Source organism: Pisolithus orientalis (genome assembly GCF_024613125.1).
Source record: "Pisolithus orientalis strain OTSU chromosome Unknown F5J12scaffold_3, whole genome shotgun sequence".
Classification (NCBI taxonomy): Eukaryota; Fungi; Basidiomycota; class Agaricomycetes; order Boletales; family Pisolithaceae; genus Pisolithus; species Pisolithus orientalis.
The window spans coordinates 204,778-229,524 of NW_026260784.1; the positions used below are offsets into that span (position 1 = coordinate 204,778).

The following is a 24,747-nucleotide window of genomic DNA, read 5'->3' on the forward strand; positions in this document are numbered from 1 at the left end:
GCACAGGAGACGACTGCATATCTTGGACTGGAATGGGACAACTGTAGCCAGTTGTTAACTCGTCGGTTGCAGTTATCGGTCGTGCACGCCGTGATCCTAACACGACCGCGGGGGGTTGCGGCGTGTAAAATGAAACACGCTACGGTGACACGGCCCGCGTTAACTATTGTTACATTCACACTACCCTCGTACTTAAGTTTGGATACTATTTCCGTTGGCACTCGAGTTGTCCATATGGGTGAGTAAGTCTGCAGCACCATGTAAGCTTGTGCTTATCACACACCCGTCGTGTCCATTTCACAAACGCTGTTCCGTGGGTACGGCGGCAAACGATGTTTGAGCTGGCCAATGTATGGTTATCTCGACAGGGTCGTTGCTGGAGGTAGTATGTTCCTGATGGCTAATCCCGTGATAATTATCGCAGAGCAACCTAGTACCATTAAGTCGAAAGTCACCCCCCTCCGCATACTATTCTTGCATGTATCGTGGAAACGAATGAAGGGTGACGAGAAAAAAAGGCTAGCTACATCAAATCATCGTGACAAGTCGTGAACAATCTTGCTCGAATTCATTCTGTGGTGTTTTGGGACTCGGCTACTGTCATAACTTCCATCAGAACGGTTTGCTGTTCGACGGTCAACATCGTGGTTGCAGCTTGGTACAGTGCGGGGTTCCTCCTTTGTAAATCTAGAGGGGTTGCTTCAACGACAAATCAAGGTACAGCATCACGTTACTGACTTTCTAGAGCATGCTTGAACGTGATATAGGGGTTAATGGCATCGAGCAAGCTGAAGAAGCCTAGTTCTTCTTCGATTTCCGACTCTTCTGAAACATCGGATACGTCTGCAACATCGACAGCGCGCTTCTCGGAGATTTCCCTCAAACGCGCGCCCTACGGGTGACACAAAATCAGCCACTGCAATGACGAACGGCAAAGAATAACTTGCCTCAGCGGCCAGCATTTCCAAGTACGCAGAATCTTCGTCCCAAACGTCATCTAATGGTCGTAAGCTACAGGAAGAGATAAATAACCTGCAGAGACCATACCGTCTTCCTCTCCTTCGAGGTTCAAGTACTTGGAGTCATCTTCGCCGTCATCGTCATCTTCCTCAACGAGCCTCTCCTCAAGGGCTTTACGCTCTAAAAGAGAAAAAGTTTGAGTACAAGGAGGTAACGCATGGAAAGCACGCACTCGCTACCGCCTGAGGCAAGCTCTTGAAGATATTCAAAGCACCAGTGACAATACCAGGCCAGCCGCCTTTGAGTATTTCAGGGACGAGGGAGATATCGACCTCAAGCAATTTGCACAGCGCGAGGATGCTCAGCTTCTTATCGTGTACCGTAGGCAACTTGCTATCGACATTGATGATAGCGAACCATCTGTCAAAGAACACGCGAGAAGAACCGGGCTTGTAGTTCTCCAGCAGATGCAATGCAGCCGTAGAATTGTAGTACACGGTATTAATGAGGACCTCCATGTTTGCGAGCTTGAAAGAGTAGCCATTTCCTCCATCCAAATTGTCAAAGGCGGTCCGAATAATGCCTTGCAATAACTAGGTGGACACAAACATGAAGTAGTGTCTAAAGGGCGACCATAATGGAGACTCACATCGTCTACGTGACCCTGAAGATTGAGTAGAATAGACTCTGCTAACTTGCACGCATTAATTCTGTCATTGTCGCCTAGGTGCTGGCTAGTCATGGCGGTCTGATAGATGTCGAAGACCTTGACACGATAATCAGGGCGTCCTTTGAAAACATCAGCTCCATATGACAGGAAATTGTCCAAGGAAGGTAGCATCTCTGTCCAACGTAGAACGTTAAGAAGCGGTCCCCAGTGTATAACAAGGCGGTCCCCACCGTCTAAGAAATCGACTGCATCAGACTTGAACAATTCGTAGATCAGCTCGAAGATGGGCCACATGTTAGGCGAGATGGAGTGGGTCCTGAATGTGAGACTGTCCACGAGATCGAACATGTTGTCGAATAATTCTATACATAATTAAGCAGCGGGTTACATCTTGGAGGCCAGGTGAACAGTACCAATGAGTTTGTTCTCGAGTGTGAAGCGGATGATCGGAATTATAACTTCTTGAACTTGCGTCAAAGTATCGGGAGCGGATTCGATCGCAGACACAACCTAGATAATAAAATGTCATAGCCACCATCATGAAAGATAAAGGGAGGTAATCTACTGTGCCAATGGTCTTCGCAACACCCATAGCTCCGTAGACCTTGTCGTCTTCTGCATCGGATAACAAGGAGTCGACATCGATGCTATCAGGAACTACTTCACTCTGTTGTTGTGCGAGACCCTCCCGCGCAAGACGCATATAAGACTCGCACTGCAAAAACCCATGACTGTCCTCTTCTGACAAGATCGGTGCATGATACACACCAGTCTTCCGGTTAACTGTGTCGCCACTGGGAGCAGCTCGTCCTGGAAGCGTTCAACCATAGCCTCCATGGAATTGTTGAGAACATCCAGGTCGGTTTCGTCAGAAAGTTTCAAGAGATCTTTGTTAGATAACGGCGTCGTTATCGTCGCGGAGGGAGAAAGTAGGTGAGTTTTGCTCACCTTGAATGACTTTCCCGACTTGCGGGGCAATGGCGTCTCGAACTACACAAATTGTCGAGCCGATGCAGCACCAATTCCGGGGTGCACCACTCACCAAAGTCATAGGCTTCCGCCATCTTGGTAAGGGCCAAAGCAGCCTGAACGCGGACAGGAAGTTCCGGGTCATCAAGTGCAATGGCTACTGCACGCGAGTGGCTCTCAAGATTCTGCGTGGGGCAAAATGTAATTATAGGGGGGCTCCTTGATTGACTAAGATTGCGCACCTCGTTATTGGCCCATTGCATGCCATTCTTAACCACAGTACCGAGAACGTCGCATGCCTAGCAAGCGGAAATGAGCACCGGAAGGCAGCGAAGCGGCCAAAGGTAGAACTCACGATGCTTCGCAAGTATGGCTCCGCGCTGAACGCTGGGAGGACATACTGCACCATAAATTGCTCCATGTTTCCCCTCACATCTGGATGCCTCATCATGAACGGACCGAGAACGGCTGCCATGCTCAGCGCGCCGAATTTCTCGGGAGGAGAAGGGTTGCTGTTGCAAAACGTGGGTCAGGGCCTGTTGCTTTCGCCTATAAATGCCAACCGGTGAAACGCACGAGCTCAGAACGCTGTAAATAAAGTCGAGCGTCGGTCGGAATGCTGTTTTCGTTCTGTTGCTAGCAAGGGACAAGATGAATGATACCGCTGCAGACACTGGGGAGGAGAAATTTTCGCATTCATCTAAGATAGCACACTCATGAACAACGCATAGTCCCTGAATAAGGATCTACCCACCAATGGAGGCTCGGACATACTCAACGGGATCCGATTCCCATAGCTCCTGCTTCAAGTGGTTGAAGCAGAGCTGGGGATAGACAACTCTGCTGACAAGTGTCATTATTTGTGGTTTCAGTAAGGTCCAAGTCGACTTTGGCTTGATGCTTGGGAAGTGGTGAGACATAGTCAAGTTTGGCAGGGGACACGCATACCATTCAGTGTAGAAGGAGAGAATGTGGTACAAACACTTCTTCGACAACCACGCCTGTCCAGAGGTATAAAGATTGATTTGCACCAAGTATAGCTGGAAGATCTCCGGAGCGAACGAAGTCACGAAATGTTGGGAAAATGCTGCGTATTCTTTTTTCATTGGAGATGGAAGTTGGGAAGGATTTCCGAACCTTCACAAACTCAGCTGCAGCCCAGACTTTGAAAACGTAAGTGCTGACCTGTGGAACAGTCTTCCGAGCGTAGCAAATGTCCACTTTTTTGCTTTCCACCACTCGCAGCGTTCTCGTTCTACTTCGTCTGTGGGAACAACCTCTGGGGGAATATTCAGGTTGACTATCTGGAAGAAGAGTCTTCCCCATGGAACTAGCGACTCTGGGCTCTGTTGATGGGCACTCAAGTTGACGAAGATGGACGACTTGTATGTCTTCAAAATAAGGTGCAGCATCGTTGGGATCTCCTGGGCAGAGCTCGGTGGAGTGTTAAGCATGCCCGTAGCGATTGTAACAAGAGTCGGGAACAGTTGTTCCACGACATGAGGGAGGATACTTTTTCTTTGGGTGTATCTGTCATCGAATCCATAACACGACCCAGTTCAGTCATACAAACGTATCGGTGGGTATCAGGAATCGGGACTTACCTGAATGCACGAACACATTCCAAAGCAGCAACACATCCCGCGCCAACTTCGCGGATATCTCCACTGTTCAAGAGTGCTTTCACGTTCTCAAGCAAATCTGCCCACGTGTCTGGGAAGTCATAAAGTATCAAACTTTTGAGTGTCGCTGCTAGCTGCAAGGTAATAGCGCGCGACGGTGATGCAGCTAAGAGACGGAGGATGGACGATTTCAGAGCATCCCGATCAGACTGTGCGATGGGGGTTTGTTCGGGTCGCTGACGCGACGGTTCGATGAAGTAGGAAGTATGGACGCGGTTCTTTAGGTAAACAGAACACGCCTGACGAGTGGCCCTGCGAACAGAGCGTCGAAGAGAGGCATGATTATTTTCATTGCGTACTTACAGATCGACCTTATCAGATGCGATGATTTCCAGGAGGGCGGAAATCACGCCTTCTTGGGCACCGATCTGGTAACCGGAGTCCTCGTGCTTAGACAGGAGAAGAATCGAAATGGACCATTGAGTCGCACCTTACGGATCTGGAGTTCTCCGGCTTTTTGGACGTTGGGGTCGGCATTGTATGTGGTGGCGAACAAATCAGCGAGAGCCTGCAAATCCATCTTGTCTACCTGGAATGCAGGTCAAGTCAGACGGAAGATAGAAACAAGGTTCTTGTACTAGGGAGTCGATCAGAAAAAAGAGACACAAAGAAAAGGTCGTGAGTCGTTTTGGACAAAGAACCGATGCTGATTGGTATCAGGGAAAAAAGTCCGGGCATGCGTATCCCGTGCCGTTGATATGATCATCATATAATCATACTTCTATCATCTGGCTGTCCATCCACACAAATATTCATTCATTCACAACTCTCCAACAAATCACCAGGCAAGAGAATCTGAACCTGGGAGGGCTACAGGACCTACACAAGTCTTGTCGCTCGACTTCTGACTGTCACCTGCTTTCGGCTTTCCTGTGAACCTCAAGTATCTGTGGTGGATAGCGGGCCACCAACTTCGGCAACCGTTGAGATCTCTGAACTGCAGCCCCTCCAGCGACAACATTATAGTAAGGAGTCTAACAACTAGGGGTTTGGGTATCCATTCGGATTCTGTCATTTTTGATACGCATAGTACTTGCACGTTGATTGACACCTCGCCGATGGGCAAGCATACCTAACTAGTACAACTTCGACCTACAACTTCAGTGAAAGGTACCTCGAGGTAGGTAACAACACGTAGCACATCATTCCACGAACTAGAATAGGATATTAGATCACCACTTTTCACCATCAAGAGAAGTGTTCCAGGTACTGTTCAGGTGTGCGGCATCTTGGTAACACAAACGTCGAACGCGTTTTTGGACTCAGGAAGGATCTAGGAGATATCTCCACGTCCCGAACAGAACGTTCGCAAGGAACCCAAACACGATGCCAACCTGTGTCTTGCGCCTATAATGAGATCACGTCATCGTCAATGAAAATCAAAGCACAAGATTATTTGGGCGCTCACGAGAATATGACACTCTCCGTCGCTTCCACTTGTGTGCCATCGTCCCAAAACACTGCAGGTTTGCTCGAGCGCAGAAAGAAAAACGGAATAATGGGAAAGAAGAATCCAAGGATCACACCCCGAATGAGCATCACCTGCGATGACGATTGGGCAAGCTGTGCAGTTGTTCGCGTTGTCCAGCGAGTCTATCCATTGTTCTTCGAGTGCACGAGCGTGTTCGTCATCTTTCCAAGGATGCCAATCAGTGACGGGTAGAAGTGAGAACGGAATGACGCACAATCATCGTCATCATTTTCCAGTGTCAGGTCGAGGTAGTTGGCAGAAGACTGACTATGGAACTGTCTCCTGAAATGGGCAATATCCTCCTCTGAAAACCCAGCTGTTGCCAAACGGTCAAAACCTCTCAAGGGTTGTATCTGTGCCACCTACACATCCTCGCGTATAAGCCGAAGCCTGAAAGACAACACGAGCAGGACACACCTGAGGCTTTTCTTCCGACTCCGTACCCCGTTCAACCACTGGGCCGACAGAACAGTGCAGCCATGTTATCATCGATGATTGTACTGGTGCGTGTGGTTCCTCGCTCGTTGGCGTCACACGACGCTGCTTCTCCTCCAGCGCAGTAAGCCAGGGATGCAGACGGATGCCATCTGTCAGCAGGCGACCTGCGTGGATAAGTCTGAGTCTCCGGCCACAAAGTTGAGGGCTCTCAATGGCTATCTGGTTCATGAAACCGTGTCCTTATAGCCCAGGTCAGTCAACGAACCGCGATATGCGTACCTTGGACTTGACATCTCGTACCGTGTCCTTCTCCACTACGTGTAGGATAAGGTCCGGTATGCCCTCTGTAAACCTGATCGTCAGGTCTCGAGAGTCAGGTGGACCATTTATTTCGGGATCGACAGCCCGCTGCTTCCCTTTTGCCTTCTCGCTGAGGACCATGTCGTGTGATGCCAACAGCGAGCCGTAGCGTCATCGCCTACTGGCGGGTCACGTGACGCATGTCCGTCTTATGTGCAAATGGCGTGGGAAAATTCCTCATTGCCAGAGCCCACATCATCGACAGCACCATTAACCAGTAACGAACCTAACGACTTATTTACTAGCCCAGAATGCCTCGCGCAGAAGGTACGTCTTCTGAATTTGGGTTTGAGCTGGGCTAACCCCATGACAGTCGGCACGCCAAAATACTTGGCAAATAAGATGAAAGCGAAGGGTCTGCAGCGCCTGCGATGGTACTGTCAAGTCTGCCAGAAGCAATGCAGAGACGAGAATGGATTTAAATGTCACGCACAATCAGAAGCGCATCTCCGTCAGATGCTTGTCGTTGGCGAGCATGCCGGCAGACATATCGCAGATTTTTCCTCGCAATTTCAGCATGATTTTGTACAACTACTGTCTAGACGGTGAGCATGTGTGCTCAAGTGATACTAAGTCGGCTCGTAATCCTAAGTATATCGACAGATTTGGCACCAAAAGAGTGTTCGCAAACAGAGTATACCAGGAGTTTATCCAACACAAAGAACACATTCACATGAATGCGACTCGCTGGGTAACACTCACTGAATTTGTCAAACATCTCGGTCGGACGGGCATTGCGCACGTGGACGAGACGGACGAGGGATGGTGGGTGGCATGGATCGACAGCTCACCCAAAGCGCTCGCTAAGCAAGCGGCTACGCTCCAGAAGGAACGAGCGACCATGTCTGACGAGCAGCGCGAGCGGATCTTGATCGCGGATCAGATAGAACGGGCCAAGGAACAAGAGGAGGCACAGGGTTCGAGATCTGAAAGTCCTCCTGAAGAGGAGCTGGGATTAAAGAGAGACGAGGGCACTGAAAAAGTCGTTCTCAGCCTTGCACCAAAGTCCTTGAAGCTGGACCAATCGGCAAGGTCACAGCCCACGGGTGGAGGTGGACTGAAGTTGAACGGTATCAAGCCCGATATCAACCCACTGAAGGCGAATCCCCTGAAGCGCCCCAATCCTCTCAGGTCTGCGGTGACCAGCAAATCGGCTGAGTCGAGCGAGAAGAAGCGGCCTGTAACAGCATTGTCAGCTGCAGAACGCATTATCTTGGAGGAGCAAGAACGGAAGCGACGACGCATGGACCGAGAGAGTATAACAGCATAGGTCGGCACTTTCGATGTAGTATGTATGTTAGGTACTGTACCATTCACTCAGTGTTGCAATGGCATTTCCCCATAATTTATGCCAGATTTTTTGCCAGCATATACCGTTCCTCTAACCTAGCACTCCAAGAACCGACACCTGGAGTAGACATAAGCAGATCAATGCTAATCCTCAATGGCGAGGGAATGTTCTGTTCGTCATCCTTGGCCCCAGGCTTAGAGAGGATGTTCAAAGCTCTGAATCAGACAACCGATGGTGATAGGTTACCTAGGTGGACGACAAACACCAGTGCGACGAGGTCCATTTGAATCAGTGGGCTCGAAGTAGTAAAGAGTTGAGTGCACAGTTCCTCCTATGTCTCGAAGGACATTCGGTATTTATACATTGACATCCACAATGACAGAGCTGCCAGTAGTCACATATAACTATCTAATCAGTTCTCGTAGTGGTGGCGTTCGAGAGAACCATGCGCGTGCCTTTCGGCTGTTCGGTTGTCCCAAGAAAGTGAGTCGATGTTATATCCGGAGACTCTAGGAAAGCATACCTTGCTCCTTAAGATGCTTCCTCTCCTTGTACTCGTCGTACTTGTCGAGCTGTGGAATCATAGCATTGTTAGTAACCTGGTAAGCTTTGGTGGTATGGATCATGGCCAAGATAAACACGCGGACAGCCAAGAATTGCAACAATGGCATGTAATACTCACGCCTTTAGTCTCAACTAAACGATCAACAGCGGCTCCTGCGAATCCAGCACTACAAGTTGTACAAAGCATTAGCAATGTAAAACCAAGGGATCGGAGAGACACACAGCAATTCTTTGGCCAAGGAGTGATTGGCAGGCTTCCCCTGACTCTCAAGGTGGTTATTGTATGCCTTCATAGCCTGCACACACGATCATCGATCTGCTTCCCGATCAAACGATTCGATTACCCACAGCGAAACTGGCTGCTCCAGCAATGAGCTCATGAGAAAGCTTGGCTTCATGGGGGGCATTCTGCACCTGCATATGCGAAATGCACAACAGAGATCCCCCGCATTAGTACGTTTCCGCGATCAATGGTCGATCATGCCTACCGCGTTGTATGCTTCCTCATTCTCACGATGGCCCATGTTGAATCGAGTTGTAAAAAAGATGTGTGGTTGTAATCAGACAAGATGGGACGATGGAGATACCCTGGTGGCCAGAGGGGGTTCTTATATCTTTCCGGTTTCCGCAGTCCGTCCCGTGGTAACATCGCTAACCGGGATTGTGGGCAGGTTTGCATCCGGTCCATCTAGAATTTGGATGCACACGTGCCCGCAATCATTGCTCACTGGATGCAACTGATGGAGCAGATTTGGCAGTCGGTGCTGTGCCGTGCAACAAAAAGGATGCGGGGCAGTTTATCCAGTCCGCGTTCGGAGCTGATATCTAGAGCTGATCATTCGATAGACCTGATTCGGACAAAACATGTTCAGCTCTATGCTTTGGAGCTTGGATAAGAGGATGACAGGGAAAACCAACCTCATAAGATAGCTACGCCATTGTGACACGAGCGATTCTATCCTGCGTGGAATTGCACCCGGTATGGCTATGCGTCTGTTGGGCTTATCCCAATATACAACGCACTTATCCTATTGGCTTCCAAACACGTGTACTGTGCTGTGTCACCGACACAGAAATAGAAGCAATTAACTAACGCGGTTGTAATGGGGGGTGACAGAAATGCACCCGTGCCAGGAGGTTTTTTAAAAAAAGGGCGGGAGAGGACAGGAGAAGACATAGCCTTCATGAAACGGACACGGCAGCAGACGGGAACGTATGTGCGGCAAAGAAATATGGGCGAATGCATACTTCCGTAGTTGACTTCGGTCAGCGGATTTTGTCAGGATGCAGAAGGATCGGACTTTCAGTGTTGTTCGTCAAATTGGTCATTTAGCGTGGAATATGGTACATTGGGACGGATTCAATGGACAACAATCCCACCTCAAAGCCAAACCAGCATCGTGACTTTTGAGTGAGTAGTCTGCATCACGGTGTAGAATGATATGGTTCAGTACCAGGTCCAACTATTATGTACCGGTCCTCGTCGCACACCTTCGAAGCCGGGTCTGGTAGAACGAAACCCCCTGGACGGGCCTCACAGGAGCTAGTACAATGAATGACCCGACAGGTTTCACGGGTTAAACCTCGTGTCAAGAAGGCTTCGTAAACCTTACCTAGGGGAAGGGGCAGTCAGTTCGCAGCGTTTTCAATGTCACGACCACTGCTGATATTTTTATCCAATGCAGGTATCAGGAAGGTCGTCGTATGGAAGAGACCTGTACGTTAGGCGCATGGTTTTTACTGTGCTACTTACAGGTATACTATTGTTGCATGAAGTGCGAAGACGGTCGAATACATTGAAATCCCTGGGTCGAGTTTGCATTCGTCATCGTCGGGCGCTCTGGCAGCGCAGTTCCAATGAGATGGTCCGAATTCGTACATTGGACGAGAAAACTCCTGTACATGACAGAGTTACATAGGTTGGTTGATAGCGAATGAATGGTCGCCCGTTCTGGGAACATTTACCCCTAAGTCACCCGGAACAGAACCTCACAACGTGCATTTCACATATGTCCATCGCAAGAAAAATAAGCCAAGCGTCCTTGGGAATATTAACGAGTATACACAGGTACTACGTCAATGTCCGCCGACAAAGGTCATCGACATACACAAGTCCATGACATGTCTGTTGGCTCAACACATCCACACTCAATACCTATACATCTGCTCGATGAACGAGTGTCCACGGCCCTCAGCTGCGGAATCAAGACACAGCCATATCAATACCAAGTGTGATCTGTAAACGTGTGAACTGAGACGTACCATGGTGTTTCAGACGGCGTCTGTCCCTGTATTCATCATACTTATCGAGCTATTATCGACGGATCAGTACAGAATGTCGAAGGGTACCAGGGGTCGGCAGACAAAAATACTCACGCCTTTCGTCTCAATCATGCGGTCGACGTACATCCCAGCCAGGGCTGCACTAAACACGCATGGCATGTCAGACGCATGTTATGGAAGATAAACGAGAACCCACATGATTTCTTTGGCCTTGGCGTGGCTAGCAGGATGTCCTGTCCTTGCAACGTGATCGTTGTAAGCTTTCATAGCCTAGATGGGTCGATACTAGTCAGCTGGCGTCCTTCCAGACCTGTTGCTAGTGATACATTACGTACTTCGTAGGCAGCTGCACCGGCGATCAGTTCATGAGAGAGCTTGGCTCCATGAGGGGCTCTGTGAAACTGTTGGGTCCACTGATCGGTGTGGGTTCAGTTAATGTATGTATATTAAACCTACGTCTTCATATGCGCCCCTGTGCGTCTCGTGATACTGTTCGTGGTGGTGCCTCTCGTGGTGGTGGCCCATGCTGTAGGAAGGTAGAGACTTGAGTTGCTTGAAGAGGGTGGAGAAGTTTGAATGACGGAGTCGGAGCGGGCACGAGAATCGCCCTTATGTACCCCAACATATTACGCTGTGGCCAAAGTGCATCCGGGGACCGGGAACACTTGTTGCATGGACAGGAATACACGGGTGCGATCGTATGGAGAATTTCCTTCATGTGTCGCTATTGGCGTACAGCATTGGAAACCAATAGTTCCCGACGCCCGACGGTGTGGGGGAAATACATATGCTGTTGCCAGTGAGAATGAACCTTCAACTCGTACGATTACACATCTTTATTTTAATGAAGTTCCCAGGCCGATGGCGAGTCCTGGATGATGATCACCAGGAGATATTACCTTGTCCTTTGTAAGGGGGCATTGCCTTCGCTGCTGTGGAATCAGTTATTACTTATGTTAGGAAAGATCGTCAGCCTATACCAGTCGGCAACACAAACAGGGACCGGCAAAGCATTCCATTGAACAGACAGCAGTTCGTGAATAAATGGGGGAAGGCAGTGCCTTGGACGCATGACTCATATGCTCCGCCGGTGATTCTCTGAACGCCGGGCGGCATTGGCTGACCAATGGGATTGGAACGCGACATTCCACGTATGCCAGAGGGTGACGCGTCGCCGTCGACGAGTACATTGCGGAATGCAGTGGAACAAAACCTTGACTTTGCACACTGAGCCGCAGTGCCTGAAGCTTGCGGGCACAGGCTGCTGCGTGGCAGCCTGGGGACGCGCCCCCCTATCGACAGCGGCAGGGGGGAGCCGATGCAGCGTATTTTCAATCTCCGCGAAGGGGTGGGTGAGTCATACCCCCAGAGTCGCCTTCTGATTGGCTGGCCTGTCCATTGGTGGCTGTGTCTGTCCTCGTCTGAGATTGAAAAAAGGCGGTGAAAATTTGACCCTATAAAGGACCCGCATCGAGTCACCCCCCGTCCGCCTCTCATCTTGTCCCAAGACTATCACCAGCTCACTGGCACCTGAGAGCAGCAAGGAGAGCTGCACCTGAGGCGCCCTCATCTCAACCACTTACAAAAGCTATCCGTGAGTGACACCGTTCAATTTGCATTTGTTTCATTGTGTCCTACGTGTGCTCTGTCTGCCCGGCACCACCGTGCGCAAACCGATATCCATTCCCTCTAAATTCGAAAAGAGCGTGTTTGCGCCGTTGTTGTACTTACTGTCAGCAATGACATCTCCCATCGATCTTGCGTCGCCCCAAGGGTCGCCCGATCTGTCTCGTCCGTCGCCTTCTTGGCACTCACGAACATCGGCGCATCTTTCGGGGTCACGGCAGTATCAGTGCTCATCGAGTCACATTGAACTTTTGCCGCGCACGGGCACACACGATAGTCAATCTCCTGTGAACCCGCCGCTGACTCTACTCCCACTTGGTTCCAGAGCTCCCAGGCTTCCAACGTTGTCGCCTGGTCCCGACCCAAGCCCTAACACGCTTCCCCACTCCGCAATTTCACATCCATCGTATCCATATTATTCCAGCGAAAATGACTTTCGCCGAGCGCGACTGCTAAGCGATTCGTCTCCGAGTCGTCCAGGTCCATCGTCTTACAACGGTCAACCCTCTTCATCTCCACTCAATCCACTTGAAAGTTCTCCACTTTCAAGATCGTCTGCTCGCAATGTTGCGATAAATCAGCCATCTATACGTCCCCGGACGTCTTCCAACCAGGTCTTTAACAATGTATCGGATCTCGCCGCTCACTATGGGATACCCCAATGTCTACCTCGTGCACCTATCACTACTCCACGTAGAACGGACCCAGAATCAAACGTACCACCAGAAAACAATTTTTCATATCCATCAGATTTTACCAGTCTTTGCTCGAATTATTTAGCTATGCTCTGCCAGAAGCCTGATGATGATGGCGTGGCCAGTGTCCGCAAGGACACTGCGCCTCTCCCACCCTCTTGCGAGGTGATGGATGCAGACGCCATTCAGACAATAATAAAGGCGCTCAATGGTTGGTTGTCTGGAGTCGGTTATTTTGTTGGTTCGCTGACGGCGGCATCGGAATTGTCAGGCACCCCAGAGCTTCAGGCGTCGAATGACCTGAACGAGTATCTGACTTCGCCGCTGCTAGATTCCCCTGCGGATGATTTGCTCACTACTCCTGCTGTCGGCTCTACTGATCTCGACGCGGACATTTTCACAAGTCCGTTGCTTGGGGACTTCGCTGGTGATTCATTCGGAGACTTTCCTCCTCTCTTCGAAGACTATGCCATGCATGAAGAGCCGAAGCCACACTCCGAGCTTCTTGCCACGGAGCCCGACCTCGAGGCTATGTATCAAATTTCCCCTGCTACTCCCTACCTCGACTCGCCAATGTCATCACCGTTCGAGAGCAACATACACCAACCCGCCCCAGCCAGGCGGAAGACGCTTGCTACCGGTACCCGCAAGAACGTCAAACCAGATGATCTAGTTCCCGTTGATGCTCCGACACAGCCTCGCAAGTACTTGACTCCTTCTGCTACCTCTCGGAAGGCGGTCCCTGCGGTGTGGTCTCGTAAACGCTCACGCCAGGGTGCGTTTGGAGACGAAGAAGATCAGCTACCTGAAGATGTGGGACCGTCGATGTCCGAACAGGAAGCGATCGAGGCTAAGCGTCGCCAAAACACCATTGCTGCCCGACGCAGTCGGAAACGCAAGTTGGAGTATCAGAGGGAGTTGGAAGAAAGTGTTGAACGATACAAGGACGGAGAGCGAAACTTGGAAGAACCGTGCGCAGACCTACTGCGCGCTTCTCCTCAGTCATGGTATTTCTGTTCCAGACTTGGGCCCTGACCTATAGTCGAGGGTGACTGGGCTCTCCTGATTTCATTCTTCCTTTTTCTTGCGTGCCACACAAGCTTGATACCATTTTTGTCTTTTGGTTGTGAATTGTTCTCTAAAGCGGCGTTCACTTCGATGCTCCGTGTACGAATACATCCACCATCATTTACTTCCTATTTCACTTGCCAGGAGCATCGTCGTATCCCCCACCCCCCATCCTTTTCGCTTTGTCTTCGAATACGCAGTACAGCTAAGAACGTCTGTCCACGTCCTATGCCCTATATCTTTGCATATTAGAACACGAATGAATGAAACGAGTGTTTTGGTGTTGTAACAAACTAAGCGTGAACGTGTGAACGGTCATACATACATCTGTCAGAAGCACTCAGGATGGTGCGGTGTTGAGAAAACCTCTGAGAACAGTTGTGCTTTCGTCGACGACTTGGCATCTCGTTGGCAACCTTGACAGCCATAGCGCGTGGACACCGTTCAGTTGGCCTTGCTACCTCCGTCGACCTTGGGTGTGAGCCTCGTGCTCGACACAAAACAATGGCCGTCTCCGCGTTCTCCAGAACGCCAAGGAACAACTACGAACGACTCGAAAGCGGCGTAGGCCCCGCTCATGCTACCAGGAAAATACAATGGAAGAAGATTGCCTTAGGATGTACGGTTCTTATTACTCTCGTTTGGCTCTTTAGTCCTAGAGGTGAGCTCTACGCTGGTGAGTTGATGACTCGAGTATGATACGACTGGTGTTGACGAGGACGACAACAAAGATCCAGCGACTCCTCAGCCCCTTCCAGAAGATGTTTACACCACCAAGACACCGCCCGACTCGCACCACGGCGGCATCACGCATACGACACCACCCAAATTCCCGGCTCTCCCTGCGTCACCAGACCCAACTTCCGTGCCAACGTCGCCAGAAACGGATCCCGACCCATTGAAAACGGTGCATTGTACGACGCCTCACTCGACTTCGTCACCGCTCGTGCAATACGCACTCATGATTGACGCCGGGTCGACGGGTTCGCGTATCCACATCTACAAATTTCACAGCTGTGGACCTACACCTGCATTCGAATACGAAGTTTTCAGGCATATTGAACCCGGTTTGTCGTCTTACGCTGGGAACCCACAAGCAGCCGCCGAGAGTCTTGATGTGCTACTTCAAGAAGCGGAACGCGTCGTCCCAGAATCATTGTGGAATTGTACGCCTGTTGCTGTGAAAGCGACGGCTGGACTGAGGCTCCTCGGTGTTCAGGGGAGTGGGGAGATCTTAGAGGCTGTGCAGACGCATCTGGAACGACGATACCGGTTCGTGGTTCCCCAACGGGATGGCGTGGTGATTATGGACGGGAAAGACGAGGGTGTGTATGCGTGGATTACGGCGAATTATCTGTTGGATACGATCAGAGCTGATTCGCCCGCCGGCGTGTCCCCCTATGCCGTGCTGGACCTGGGAGGCGGGTCGACGCAGATCGTGTTCGAACCTGAGAGGGGAGCCGACTTGGATGACAATGGGGACGAGGCGCAGAGGAATGTGTTGAAGGAGGGAGAACACAAGTATGAGTTGGTGTTTGGGGGAAGAACGAGGGCGTTGTATCAGCACTCGTATTTGGGCTATGGACTGAAGAGCGCGAGGGGGAGCGTGCATCAGTTGGTGGAGTTTACGGATTCGGTCCGAAGGGGACGCATGGATAATAATGAGGAGGACAACGGGCGGAGAATACCCAATCCTTGCCTGGCACACGGAACGGAGAAGGAAGTCGAAATACCCCTGGGGAACGGACAAAAGAAGACGGTGGTTATGGCAGGCGAGGATATCGGCGCGTTCGAGGCGTGCAGCAGGGTGCTAGAACTCGTCATGGCCAAGGACGCGTACGTCTTTCCTTCCATTTTGTGTTGACGATCCGGGCTGATCCTATTTCCCGCAGCGTATGCGAGCTGAAGCCATGCTCATTTGATGGAGTCTATCAGCCATCACTCCTGGACGCATTCCCAACAGGGAATATTCTATTGCTATCCTACTTCTACGATCGTATCACTCCTCTCACGAAGTCGGACGACGGCTCGCGGTCCCCTCTCACCATCTCAGTCATCTCTCGGCTCGCAAAGCAAGTATGTGCGGGACCTAGTTCATGGCGCGAGCACTGGGGTAACGACGCGGACGTGATAGAGGAGCTCAAAGGAAGACCAGAGTGGTGTCTCGACTTGAGTTTCATGCATACGTTGCTGGTGCTTGGATACGAATTTGCAGAGAGTAGAGAGGTCCAGCTGGGGAAGAAGATCGGGGGGACGGAGTTGGGGTGGTGTTTGGGTGCGACGATTGCCATGGTGGGTGGAGGAGAGGTCAGATGTCGTGCGTGAACCCTTTCGATCAATTATATCCACTTGGATACGAAGTTATCCTGGGCTTGCATGTCATCTCGGTAGGAATGTGCATTTTTAGATGTACGGTACGCCGTAATACGTCGGACTGACAAGGGAATCCATTGCTATGATATATATCAAACAGAAGTACAGGTCACTATCGCCGGTTCTTTATAGCTTGTCGCTTACTCTTCCCCGGTCTCTTGTTCACGGCTCCTTTACCCTTGCCCTTCTTGTTGGCCCCACTTATAAAGCTATCCGTAGACGACCTCGTATTTTGTTTTGATCTCCGGCCTTTTCCACCGAACCCGTATTTTGTGTCTCGTGCACTGCGAGACATATTTTTTCCGCCCTCTTTCCTGGACCGCTTTGAGGAGCGTTCGTCACCGATGGCTTCCTCAACAGCGACATCGAATTCTTCTCCGTCCGCTTCAGCGTTCTCAAGTGCGCCCTTGCGTTCTACAGATGGAGTGGTTATGAACTCTCTCGCACTGTGAAACAGACAACGAAACGCACTTCTTTTCAGTGACTTGAGCCGTTCACCCATCTCCTTCTTCGACTGTTCTCTCTCCTTTTGTTTCTCGATCTGCACCTGTTTCCCAAACTTCTTCGACTCGCGTTCCTTTCTCTTCTCTTCTGCCCTTTTGATCCCTGCGCGCTCGTCCAAGAGTTTCATTCGTATGCGCTCCATGTGTGCGTCAGACTTGACCATCTCGGCAAAGTAGTCCGAGGGACGGGTGAATGGGAAAGAATGTTTGGCCGCGAGCGCGCGCGCCCGTTCGGCGGAGTGGAGGGCTTGCTTGTAGCTAGCCAATGTAACAGTCGGTCAGTATAAGATGAGACAAATACATGAGGGGAGGGGACACTCACAATGCAAGTTCCCGGTTCAGGTCGTCATTGACGTCGACGTCAATGGTTTCGGGATACGTGACGACGAGCGTTTCTGTCCACGGTAGTGAAGGATCCAACTGGATCGTTTCACGTATGCGCCTAAGCGCGTCCTATGCATGAACAGACCAACCGCACAGTCAGTATGCCGATATGAGAATTGAGCAGACAACCTTACCGTGTTGTCGATTTCGACTTTTTGTTTCGGTGTGACATCCTCGTCGATGACGCCGTCTGCGACATCATCCAATGCAACATCCTCTTGTTCAGTCTTCAGAGAGTTCACTGACTTCGTCGGCCTCCGAACTTGACTCGTTGGTGTTGGGCTGCTTCTGGCGGGAATTTGGGCATGATCGTCTGGACGAAAGGATTTTTAGAGCTTATTTATTTATTTACTTTATTTTGTGCATACATATCGTTTTCACCAACGAGTTCTCTACCAAAACCGCAGATCTATTCAGAGGCGAGTTAGCCCTAAAACCATGGCAAGTGGGCGTATTTTAACTGTGCTACGTTGATATTGATCGTCTTCAGAGACCCATCTTGCTACAAGGTGAGCACAAAACTGATGAGAAGGCATGTGTGGAGTACAGATTTATGATCTCTTTCGTAGGCCACGAGCGTTCTTTAACGCAGATCCGATTCAACAACGAGGGAGATCTCCTTTTTTCATGCTCAAAAGACCACATTATCAACGTTTGGTTCTCGCATAATGGCGAGCGACTAGGGACATACGATGGGCATAACGGGACGATATGGACGATCGACGTTGACTGTGTGTACTCTCCGTCCTTCTTTTTCCGAGGCGTACACGACCCGGACTACACTCATTTCTAATCCCCGGGTTTTCCAGCACAATCAAAATATCTGGTGTCGGGTTCGGCAGATAACACTCTCCGACTGTGGAACGTTTCCAACGGCAAATGTTTGTACGTGTGGGAATTCCCGACAGCTGTAAAACGGGTAGCTTTTAGCGATGACGACGAGAAAGTGGTGTGCATCACAGAGCAGCGTATGGGTCACCAAGGTGCTGTCCGTGTTTTCAAAATCAACCGTGACGGCGATGGGACGAATCGTACGTCCTTCAGTCCATACCTGTCTTCACAGCACAATGGTCTCACCGACGATATCACTATGTTCCGTTTTTTGTTTACAGAGTCCCTTGAACCGGAACGCATGTTCCATCCCGTCGGCTCTAAGGCGACTGTATGTGCATTCACGTATAAACCCAACCTGATCGTCACTGGACACGAATCCGGAAAAGTCGCTCTCTTCGACGTCGTTTCCGGGACAGAAGTTTTGAACAACGAGCGGGCGCATATGGATTCAGTGACGGATCTACAACTCTCTCTGGATCGGACGTACTTTATTACAAGTAGTAAGGACAAGACAGCTAGGGTTGGTTCTTTTTTTTTGTTCTCCTGTTTCCTGTTTTCTACATGTGTGTACCTTCTCATGCCATGAATAGTTGCATGATACGAAAACGCTACGGGTGTTGAAGACGTTCTCGACGGAGACACCTCTCAATAGTGCAGCGTTGGCACCGAACAAACCATACGTGGGTCGCTCATCTGCAGAGTTTTTCTAACCTTTACTCACGCCAATCGGATGCTCCCTTTAGATTCTCATTGGAGGAGGTCAAGAAGCCATGCAAGTTACGACGACATCCCTGAGACAAGGTAAATTCGAAACCCGGTTCTGGCATAAGATCTTTGAGGAGGAGATCGGACGTGTAAAAGGCCATTTCGGACCCATCAATACGTACGTGGCTCTCTTCCATCAATGAGCGACGAGTCAGGCACGTTCACGTCTGATATATCATGTGTTGCTTTGCATATTGCAGTATCGCCGTACACCCCGCTGGAACAAGCTATGCCTCAGGAGGAGAGGACGGGTTCGTGAGAGTACATCACTTTGACGAATCGTACTTCAAGGCGAAGCCTTACGGTGACCTTGAGATTGAGGATTGATGTGTTTTTAGGCGATGAATTGTATTCCCTTGTGTAGTTGATAGCGGTTCCATTTTTCCATCATCCTTGTCGTCGAGGTAAGGTTGTGAAAAAGGGAAGCACCTGAAATCTCAGTAAAGTTAAAGGAGACACCGGATTCTGAACCTCATAATTGATCTACTGGACATGGACAACACGAATATCTCGCAGACCACATGATTTTTCCGCTATTGAACGTTATGTAAATCCTTCGTTCCATGAATGCCAACACTCACATTTACCATGGGGAAAATCTTGCCTAACGATACCTTGTGCATCACTCAGAGCATCACTCAATATACAAACTCCTCTAACGAATAGGGCCATTTGTATTTCGAAAGCTGGTGTACAACAAGTACTATTCATGGATGCTTTAGAGCGACTAGCCCAACAAATATTACACTCCAACATGTACAAAAGCTATCCGCTGCGACAGTGGTACCGTTTCCCCAATCATCTTCAGTGCTTCATTTAAGGCAGTGGCAGCGTCGAGCTGATGGATAGTTCCAGCGCTGCGCGCCTTCTCGTAGAAACAGGATACGACTCGTCGCGTCACCTCCGCATCCACCGTCCAAAGCGGGCCGATGACACTCCTAAATCCAGTGTACTGCAAACACGCAGGCAAGCTCATTGACTCGTGAACCGAATCCGAGTCCCTTTTGACGATTCGACACGTGGACACGAACGCAAAATCCACGCTCGGTCGAATGCGCGCGATGTCATACACCGTCAAACTCCCATCCCACATCTCGAAAGCGCTTCGAAACGGCCGCGAGGAGTCATGCACTACCGGACACGCAAAGTGCACCCAGCTGGATTCCTTCAGGGAATTGGAAACCGTAACCCGCGATACCTCCTCCCCTTCGATGGCCTTAAAAGGCACGGTTGGTGGTATGCAGTTCCGCACGAAGTCGAACTGGTCGTCAGTGCCTTCGGAATCTGGGTGCCCGATTGCAACAACTGTGGCCAGCGCGCTTCGTGACGACGAAGGAGTGTCTGGGTGCAGCAGAGACTGCTTTGATTTCTTACTTTTTAAGAATCCAGATATGCCGGACGTCAGCGTGGTCCGGCGGACCGGTAATTGGGTGACAGATGTCCTGTTCTGCGCAAGTGCAGATAAGGTAGATGTGTACGAACACACGTATATGTGCGACAGGGATGGTTCACTCGTACGGTACGGACCTGCCGCGTGTAAGGGTATTGACGAGAACTTACCCGTAGGGCACCACCACAACCGGGAGCCTCTTGGTGTATGGGGAATCAGCTGCTGCACGATAGGATGCACAAGCCTGGTCCCATAGGTCAGACAGGAGCTCAGCAAGTTGGTATTCGCGGGTTTTGCTGCAAGGTACTTGACCAGTACCCTTGGTGAGATCCTCGAATTTCGAGGCCATGAGCGATATATCAGCAAGGGATATGTCGGGTAAGGGTACGTGAACTGGAGGCCCTGCACGCCACACGATGAGGGCATCGCACGAACGTTGGCCAGTGGTCGTAATGATAACAGGTCCTTCGCTAGCTGCTTTCTGGAGCTGAGAGAACTCCGGTTGGGCAAGGAAATCCTTGAACCCTTGCTTCCGCCTGATTTGATCAATCACAGCGTATTTCGCCTTTAGCAAAGGCCTAGACTTTTTTGGCGCGGTTGATGCAAACGCTCCCAATTCTGCAGTTCAACCTCTCCAGCTCACTGGCTAATCCCACGCCCGGCTCACCCATAGCACGCAGGTCATCCAGGGCTGTCATAACCCGCACAAGCTGTGCCCACAGCAATCCTCTTGCGTACTCAAGCATGCCAATGGTCCTCAGCAGGCTGCTGGAACAGTCAGCGTACCTGACGCAGCATCGCCAGCCAACCTGGCTACGTTGCGCTCCACCAAAGACTGTCGGATATCTGGCCACCTCGTTTCTAGGACGAGCCGATCCTAGCAATTGTACGGCAGTTCGATATGCATCGACCATCGACGAATGGTTATATATCTCTGCATCCCTCGCCCACTGCATTGAAGCACGGAACGCAGGGGATGAGGCGCCTTCTGCGAGGGCGAGGCTGAGCTGGTGATGTCCCAGTGCTTGCTTCAGCTCCGAAGGCCGCCGTGTGAGAATGTAGCGAAGAAAATATGCTGTTGACAGTTCAGCGTGGACTTCAGGAAGGAGTGGGTCGTCTGCCGTGCAGGAGTCTTTTGCGCTCCTGAGATGCCGGAAAACAGGCTCCAGATCTTCAGCGTCATTCCAGGGGAGGAACCGGGCCCTTATTATCCGAGCACAGTATTTCGGAGGAGGCTCGTTCAGGCACGCTTGAAATGCGCATGCTTAGAGAGGTGCAACAGTGCAGATAGGCTTGTTGGATGTCAAATTCATCCCCTGTCTCTTCAAAGCGCTGAAGAAGAGCCTCGGCGAGTGTGTGCAACGTCAACGCCCGACGCTGATGTCCCAGAGATAGCAGCTCCAGAACCTCACGACAACAGGAAATTGCCCTATTTAAGTCGGCGAGTTCACCGTAAGCTTGGAAACGTGTTCCTAGACACAAAGCAATGCTGTTTAAGATTGACACGTAGTGGGGGTGATCAGCAGGGGCGAGCAAGAGGGCTTCGTTGAAGTAATGAATAGCAGAGTGGAGATCTGCGGGATTTTCCTTCCTCTTGAACCGGACGTCATGATAGTTGGCTAAGGCTTCTAGCATCAAGACAACCCTAATTGAATCTCCTGCACAGAGATCCAACGCGAGACGATGTTTTTCGATTGCCTCGTCCAGATCCTTCAGGTCTCCCAATCTAATCTGGCGAAGGAAAAGGGCATTTCCAAGGTTATCGAGGAGTATCGGCTCGCTCTTATGCTTGGGAGGAAGTAGGCGCAGCGCCTCACGGTAATGGTCAATGGCCAATTGGAGATCTACTAACTCTTCACTATGATTGTAGCGCATTACGAGAGCGTCAGCAATATCGCTGGGCGCGGAGAAGCGTGTCGGGTTCCCGGGTGGACGCAAGTCTAGAGCCAGCTGGAAGTTCGTAATGGCGGGTCCAAGGTCAGCGGCACCTCCACGCAACTGGAACCGCCTAATAAGACCAGTTGCAAGGCCAGTAATGATCAATGGGTGATCAGGATGACCTTCTTTCATTGCATGCAGGGCGACATACGAATATTCGATGCTAGAATTGAGGTCGACAGCCTCATGGCGGATTTTAAATCGAGATAGGAGAGCATTAGCGAGGTTGTAACACGCGGTAGCTTTGTTTTCAAGAGGGCAAGTGTTTAAAATCCCATGGTAATGACTAATAGCCATGTCGAGATCCGAGATATCTTCAGTGTATTGGAAACGGGAAAACAAGGCGCTTGCATAATTAATCAAGGACATGAGGCGACTGGGGCCAGTGGGAGGCAAAATCTCTAATGCGGCTTGGAGATGCTCGATTGCGAACTCAATGTCTTCTTCGACACCGAGTTGGCCGTAGCGAAGCAGTAAAGCAGTGGCATAACTAGCCAGAGTGCTAGCTCTGGCTGGGTGGCCAGGGGGACGCAGTTCCAGCGCAGCCACATAACACTCAATGGACTGCGTGAGGTCGGCGACGTCGCCGCAGCGCTGAAATCGAACAGAGAGTATGTTGGCCAGGTTGCTGAGCAGCTTGCTGCGAACATCGTTAGAGAGTGTCGGATCCGAGGAGGCGAGAGCAAGGGCTGAGCGGTAGTGAATAACTACAAGGCTAAGGTCTGAAGGTCTCCCTTTTTGCTCGAAACGTGCAAACAGCTCATCAGCCAAGTGTACAAGGGCGTGAAATTCCTAACCGGATGCTAATCAGTCTGCGATCATGACAATCAGGCAGTCAAAGGCAAGGCGTTACATACGGTCATTAGGACACAGTTCCTGTGGTCATCCTAAAGCAATGGAAACAGAGCAACTCGACAGCAAAAGAGGCACGAAATAATGACAATTACTCCGCGGAGGCGTATGTGCCATTTGAAGGGTAAAAAGAATATCCACAGGAACCCATGATGGAATGTAGGATGGATATGCCGCGGTTCCGGTGGGCACCGATCGTATCGTAACTCATTATCCCAAGCCAATATAGAGAGGACGCCTTGATGAAGCTTTTCTGAGCAACCATGGGAAGGGCCGGTTGGTGCAAGTTCGCATGTCATCGTAGAGAGGGAAACATCCTCACTCGTTGGTTGTGACAATGCGAAGTCAATCGCATCTGTAAAAATATCCGCTTAAATGGCGCAGCGGGTACGTTTGTCCCTGAACACCCAGGCAGGGTTGGCTAACGCATACCATGTGACGGTTATTAGCCCCTGTCTAGCAGGTTGACCATTACTTTAGACGCTCACAAGCAACCTACGTACTTCCCATCAGGAGGGCCCAGAGTTGGCAGAAGTCATACCGTGTACAGGCAGGCCCGCGGCGCACAAGCTTCGAATCTGTCAAGTACCACCCTTTGATGGTGGCCCGCAACAGAGCCACCTTTCTAGCGGCCTCGAATTATCACCACCCTTTGTCCTCAGTCAGTGAAACGTTTGCTCCACATGGCACGCCGCTGGATTATGTAATATGCTGCGTACCTTGGCACGGCCAATTCGATGGTTAACGAAGGACTACAATTTTCGTTGCTGGATGGGCCTTACAGCCTCAACCAATGTGACAACCTTCAAGCTTCACCAGTCACTAGCACCTCCGAGTAGCCCGAGGGTCATATACAGAGAAGTGAACGCCATTTGCGCTTTTGCAACGAGAGACTCCTGCCCCAAAGCTACCCCTCTTGCTCTCACCAGCCAGCGACGTAGGCCCCTATTGGACATTCACCCTGAGAGACACCTGAAAGGCTGTACGTCTTTTTTTCATAGACAGCATACCCTCCGGCCTGTCACACGCCATAGCCCCACGGGTATGCTTTGAATAGGCGGCTATGTCAGCATGAATCAAAGTCCCTGGTTTCCGGACAGGTAGCATTGCCCCTCAGCGGTCAGAATGCGGACGTCGTTTCACTCCACAAGTCGCTGGTCTTAAGGCGTAGAGATCATGCAATCTCTGCCTCCCGTTTCCGTCGCTTCCAATGCTTCCCACACGGATTTTCAAGGCATTTGCTGCTCTTGCAACCATCTGCCAGTCAATCGCACTGGGTTTCCAGCCCGGCGCCGACTATGGCCAGTACAAGACCAGCAATTTGTACAATTGCTCGGGATCCTTCCCCACGTCGAACCTCACTGCCAAGAATAGTGTAGATACACTCCCCCAGATCCAACTTAACTCGGCTTCGGGCTGGGAACAGTGGGAAGTCATCATGCATGGCACCTTCTCCATTGTCTTGCGGTGGTCCCATGGCGATCAAAGTAAACCTCATTCAGCAGCTGCCGTTGGCAAGATTGAAGTAGTTTTATTGGACGTCAATGGAACGGACGTACAGACGTCCGTGGTTGGCAAACTTTCCTACTTGGATAACGATGTAAAGGAGCTTTGGATCGGGAACAACTCCC

The 24,747-nt window shown here is 50.6% G+C and overlaps 10 protein-coding genes across 10 annotated transcripts; 4 read left to right on the plus strand and 6 right to left on the minus strand.

The window, feature by feature from the left end:
- Positions 1 to 213: 213 nt before the first annotated feature.
- On the minus strand, positions 214 to 4,974 carry F5J12DRAFT_800452 (armadillo-type protein). Its single transcript, XM_051744328.1, has 21 exons — positions 4,712 to 4,974; positions 4,585 to 4,649; positions 4,204 to 4,533; positions 3,785 to 4,129; positions 3,548 to 3,736; positions 3,354 to 3,499; positions 3,176 to 3,299; positions 2,955 to 3,111; positions 2,842 to 2,898; positions 2,673 to 2,784; positions 2,579 to 2,620; positions 2,399 to 2,517; positions 2,196 to 2,345; positions 2,044 to 2,140; positions 1,861 to 1,992; positions 1,610 to 1,803; positions 1,193 to 1,553; positions 1,048 to 1,140; positions 948 to 997; positions 739 to 892; positions 214 to 687 (listed from the first exon to the last, which is right to left on the minus strand). The coding sequence occupies exons 1-21, from the start codon at positions 4,799 to 4,801 to the stop codon at positions 569 to 571; spliced, it is 3,126 nt and encodes a 1,041-aa protein (XP_051604027.1). The 5' UTR covers positions 4,802 to 4,974; the 3' UTR covers positions 214 to 568.
- A 569-nt stretch (positions 4,975 to 5,543) lies between these two features.
- F5J12DRAFT_902951 (DUF2407 ubiquitin-like domain-containing protein) lies at positions 5,544 to 6,631 on the minus strand (the record flags this gene model as incomplete). The annotated part of the gene is made up of 6 exons (XM_051748341.1): positions 5,544 to 5,628; positions 5,690 to 5,741; positions 5,824 to 5,913; positions 5,967 to 6,114; positions 6,170 to 6,395; positions 6,456 to 6,631. 6 exons carry the CDS (start codon positions 6,629 to 6,631, stop codon positions 5,544 to 5,546), a joined length of 777 nt encoding a protein of 258 aa, XP_051604028.1.
- Positions 6,632 to 6,728: 97 nt separating this feature from the next.
- On the plus strand, positions 6,729 to 7,980 carry F5J12DRAFT_800469 (domain of Kin17 curved DNA-binding protein-domain-containing protein). The gene is made up of 3 exons (XM_051744329.1): positions 6,729 to 6,817; positions 6,864 to 7,095; positions 7,154 to 7,980. The coding sequence occupies exons 1-3, from the start codon at positions 6,802 to 6,804 to the stop codon at positions 7,818 to 7,820; spliced, it is 915 nt and encodes a 304-aa protein (XP_051604029.1). The 5' UTR covers positions 6,729 to 6,801; the 3' UTR covers positions 7,821 to 7,980.
- F5J12DRAFT_292563 (putative phosphoglycerate mutase family protein) lies at positions 7,912 to 9,081 on the minus strand. The gene is made up of 6 exons (XM_051738759.1): positions 8,894 to 9,081; positions 8,754 to 8,819; positions 8,628 to 8,701; positions 8,524 to 8,572; positions 8,365 to 8,413; positions 7,912 to 8,303 (listed from the first exon to the last, which is right to left on the minus strand). Exons 1-6 carry the CDS (start codon positions 8,927 to 8,929, stop codon positions 8,254 to 8,256), a joined length of 324 nt encoding a protein of 107 aa, XP_051604030.1. The 5' UTR covers positions 8,930 to 9,081; the 3' UTR covers positions 7,912 to 8,253.
- A 1,323-nt stretch (positions 9,082 to 10,404) lies between these two features.
- Positions 10,405 to 11,399, minus strand: F5J12DRAFT_292665 (uncharacterized protein). Its single transcript, XM_051738760.1, has 6 exons — positions 11,145 to 11,399; positions 11,024 to 11,089; positions 10,885 to 10,958; positions 10,782 to 10,830; positions 10,668 to 10,716; positions 10,405 to 10,600 (listed from the first exon to the last, which is right to left on the minus strand). The coding sequence occupies exons 1-6, from the start codon at positions 11,211 to 11,213 to the stop codon at positions 10,554 to 10,556; spliced, it is 354 nt and encodes a 117-aa protein (XP_051604031.1). The 5' UTR covers positions 11,214 to 11,399; the 3' UTR covers positions 10,405 to 10,553.
- Positions 11,400 to 12,183: 784 nt separating this feature from the next.
- Positions 12,184 to 14,367, plus strand: F5J12DRAFT_800491 (uncharacterized protein). Its single transcript, XM_051744330.1, has 3 exons — positions 12,184 to 13,220; positions 13,281 to 13,939; positions 13,962 to 14,367. The coding sequence occupies exons 1-3, from the start codon at positions 12,428 to 12,430 to the stop codon at positions 14,049 to 14,051; spliced, it is 1,542 nt and encodes a 513-aa protein (XP_051604032.1). The 5' UTR covers positions 12,184 to 12,427; the 3' UTR covers positions 14,052 to 14,367.
- A 27-nt stretch (positions 14,368 to 14,394) lies between these two features.
- Positions 14,395 to 16,482, plus strand: F5J12DRAFT_292789 (nucleoside phosphatase family-domain-containing protein). Its single transcript, XM_051738761.1, has 3 exons — positions 14,395 to 14,753; positions 14,809 to 15,913; positions 15,970 to 16,482. Exons 1-3 carry the CDS (start codon positions 14,582 to 14,584, stop codon positions 16,400 to 16,402), a joined length of 1,710 nt encoding a protein of 569 aa, XP_051604033.1. The 5' UTR covers positions 14,395 to 14,581; the 3' UTR covers positions 16,403 to 16,482.
- Positions 16,483 to 17,644, minus strand: F5J12DRAFT_953629 (eukaryotic rRNA processing; the record flags this gene model as incomplete). Its single annotated transcript, XM_051749836.1, has 5 exons — positions 16,483 to 16,864; positions 16,922 to 17,211; positions 17,276 to 17,406; positions 17,472 to 17,527; positions 17,584 to 17,644. 5 exons carry the CDS (start codon positions 17,642 to 17,644, stop codon positions 16,563 to 16,565), a joined length of 840 nt encoding a protein of 279 aa, XP_051604034.1. The 3' UTR covers positions 16,483 to 16,562.
- Positions 17,645 to 17,703: 59 nt separating this feature from the next.
- F5J12DRAFT_800497 (WD40-repeat-containing domain protein) lies at positions 17,704 to 19,437 on the plus strand. Its single transcript, XM_051744331.1, has 8 exons — positions 17,704 to 17,778; positions 17,828 to 17,846; positions 17,907 to 18,068; positions 18,147 to 18,368; positions 18,450 to 18,691; positions 18,762 to 18,851; positions 18,915 to 19,054; positions 19,137 to 19,437. The coding sequence occupies exons 1-8, from the start codon at positions 17,776 to 17,778 to the stop codon at positions 19,261 to 19,263; spliced, it is 1,005 nt and encodes a 334-aa protein (XP_051604035.1). The 5' UTR covers positions 17,704 to 17,775; the 3' UTR covers positions 19,264 to 19,437.
- Positions 19,438 to 19,678: 241 nt separating this feature from the next.
- Positions 19,679 to 23,127, minus strand: F5J12DRAFT_779605 (uncharacterized protein; the record flags this gene model as incomplete). Its single annotated transcript, XM_051742397.1, has 6 exons — positions 19,679 to 20,378; positions 20,497 to 20,944; positions 20,970 to 21,091; positions 21,113 to 21,575; positions 21,607 to 23,056; positions 23,122 to 23,127. The coding sequence occupies 6 exons, from the start codon at positions 23,125 to 23,127 to the stop codon at positions 19,679 to 19,681; spliced, it is 3,189 nt and encodes a 1,062-aa protein (XP_051604036.1).
- Between the last annotated feature and the right edge of the window lie 1,620 nt (positions 23,128 to 24,747).

Bases quoted from the DNA above. Each gene is read 5' to 3' on its own strand.
- F5J12DRAFT_292665 (XM_051738760.1), bottom strand. From the start codon at position 11,213: ATGGGCCACCACCACGAGAGGCACCACCACGAACAGTATCACGAGACG. The intron at 11,090-11,144 runs GTAGGTTTAATA...TGGACCCAACAG, and splicing joins ACAGGGGCGCATATGAAGAC to TTTCACAGAGCCCCTCATGG. The intron at 10,831-10,884 runs GTGGGTTCTCGT...ATGCGTGTTTAG, and splicing joins GCCAAGGCCAAAGAAATCAT to TGCAGCCCTGGCTGGGATGT.
- F5J12DRAFT_800497 (XM_051744331.1), top strand. The intron at 18,369-18,449 runs GTACGTCCTTCA...TTTTGTTTACAG, and splicing joins TGACGGCGATGGGACGAATC to AGTCCCTTGAACCGGAACGC. The intron at 19,055-19,136 runs GTACGTGGCTCT...TGCATATTGCAG, and splicing joins CATTTCGGACCCATCAATAC to TATCGCCGTACACCCCGCTG.
- F5J12DRAFT_292789 (XM_051738761.1), top strand. From the start codon at position 14,582: ATGGCCGTCTCCGCGTTCTCCAGAACGCCAAGGAACAACTACGAACGA. The intron at 14,754-14,808 runs GTGAGTTGATGA...ACGACAACAAAG, and splicing joins TAGAGGTGAGCTCTACGCTG to ATCCAGCGACTCCTCAGCCC. The intron at 15,914-15,969 runs GTACGTCTTTCC...TATTTCCCGCAG, and splicing joins CTCGTCATGGCCAAGGACGC to CGTATGCGAGCTGAAGCCAT.
- F5J12DRAFT_800469 (XM_051744329.1), top strand. The intron at 7,096-7,153 runs GTGAGCATGTGT...GTATATCGACAG, and splicing joins GTACAACTACTGTCTAGACG to ATTTGGCACCAAAAGAGTGT.
- F5J12DRAFT_800452 (XM_051744328.1), bottom strand. From the start codon at position 4,801: ATGGATTTGCAGGCTCTCGCTGATTTGTTCGCCACCACATACAATGCC. The intron at 4,534-4,584 runs GTAAGTACGCAA...CTCTGTTCGCAG, and splicing joins GCATCTGATAAGGTCGATCT to GGCCACTCGTCAGGCGTGTT. The intron at 3,300-3,353 runs GTGGGTAGATCC...GTGCTATCTTAG, and splicing joins GTATGTCCGAGCCTCCATTG to ATGAATGCGAAAATTTCTCC.
- F5J12DRAFT_800491 (XM_051744330.1), top strand. From the start codon at position 12,428: ATGACATCTCCCATCGATCTTGCGTCGCCCCAAGGGTCGCCCGATCTG. The intron at 13,221-13,280 runs GTTGGTTGTCTG...CGGAATTGTCAG, and splicing joins AATAATAAAGGCGCTCAATG to GCACCCCAGAGCTTCAGGCG.
- F5J12DRAFT_292563 (XM_051738759.1), bottom strand. From the start codon at position 8,929: ATGGGCCATCGTGAGAATGAGGAAGCATACAACGCG. The intron at 8,820-8,893 runs GTAGGCATGATC...TCGCATATGCAG, and splicing joins ATGAGGAAGCATACAACGCG to GTGCAGAATGCCCCCCATGA. The intron at 8,304-8,364 runs GTATGCTTTCCT...ACAACCGAACAG, and splicing joins GAAGCATCTTAAGGAGCAAG to CCGAAAGGCACGCGCATGGT.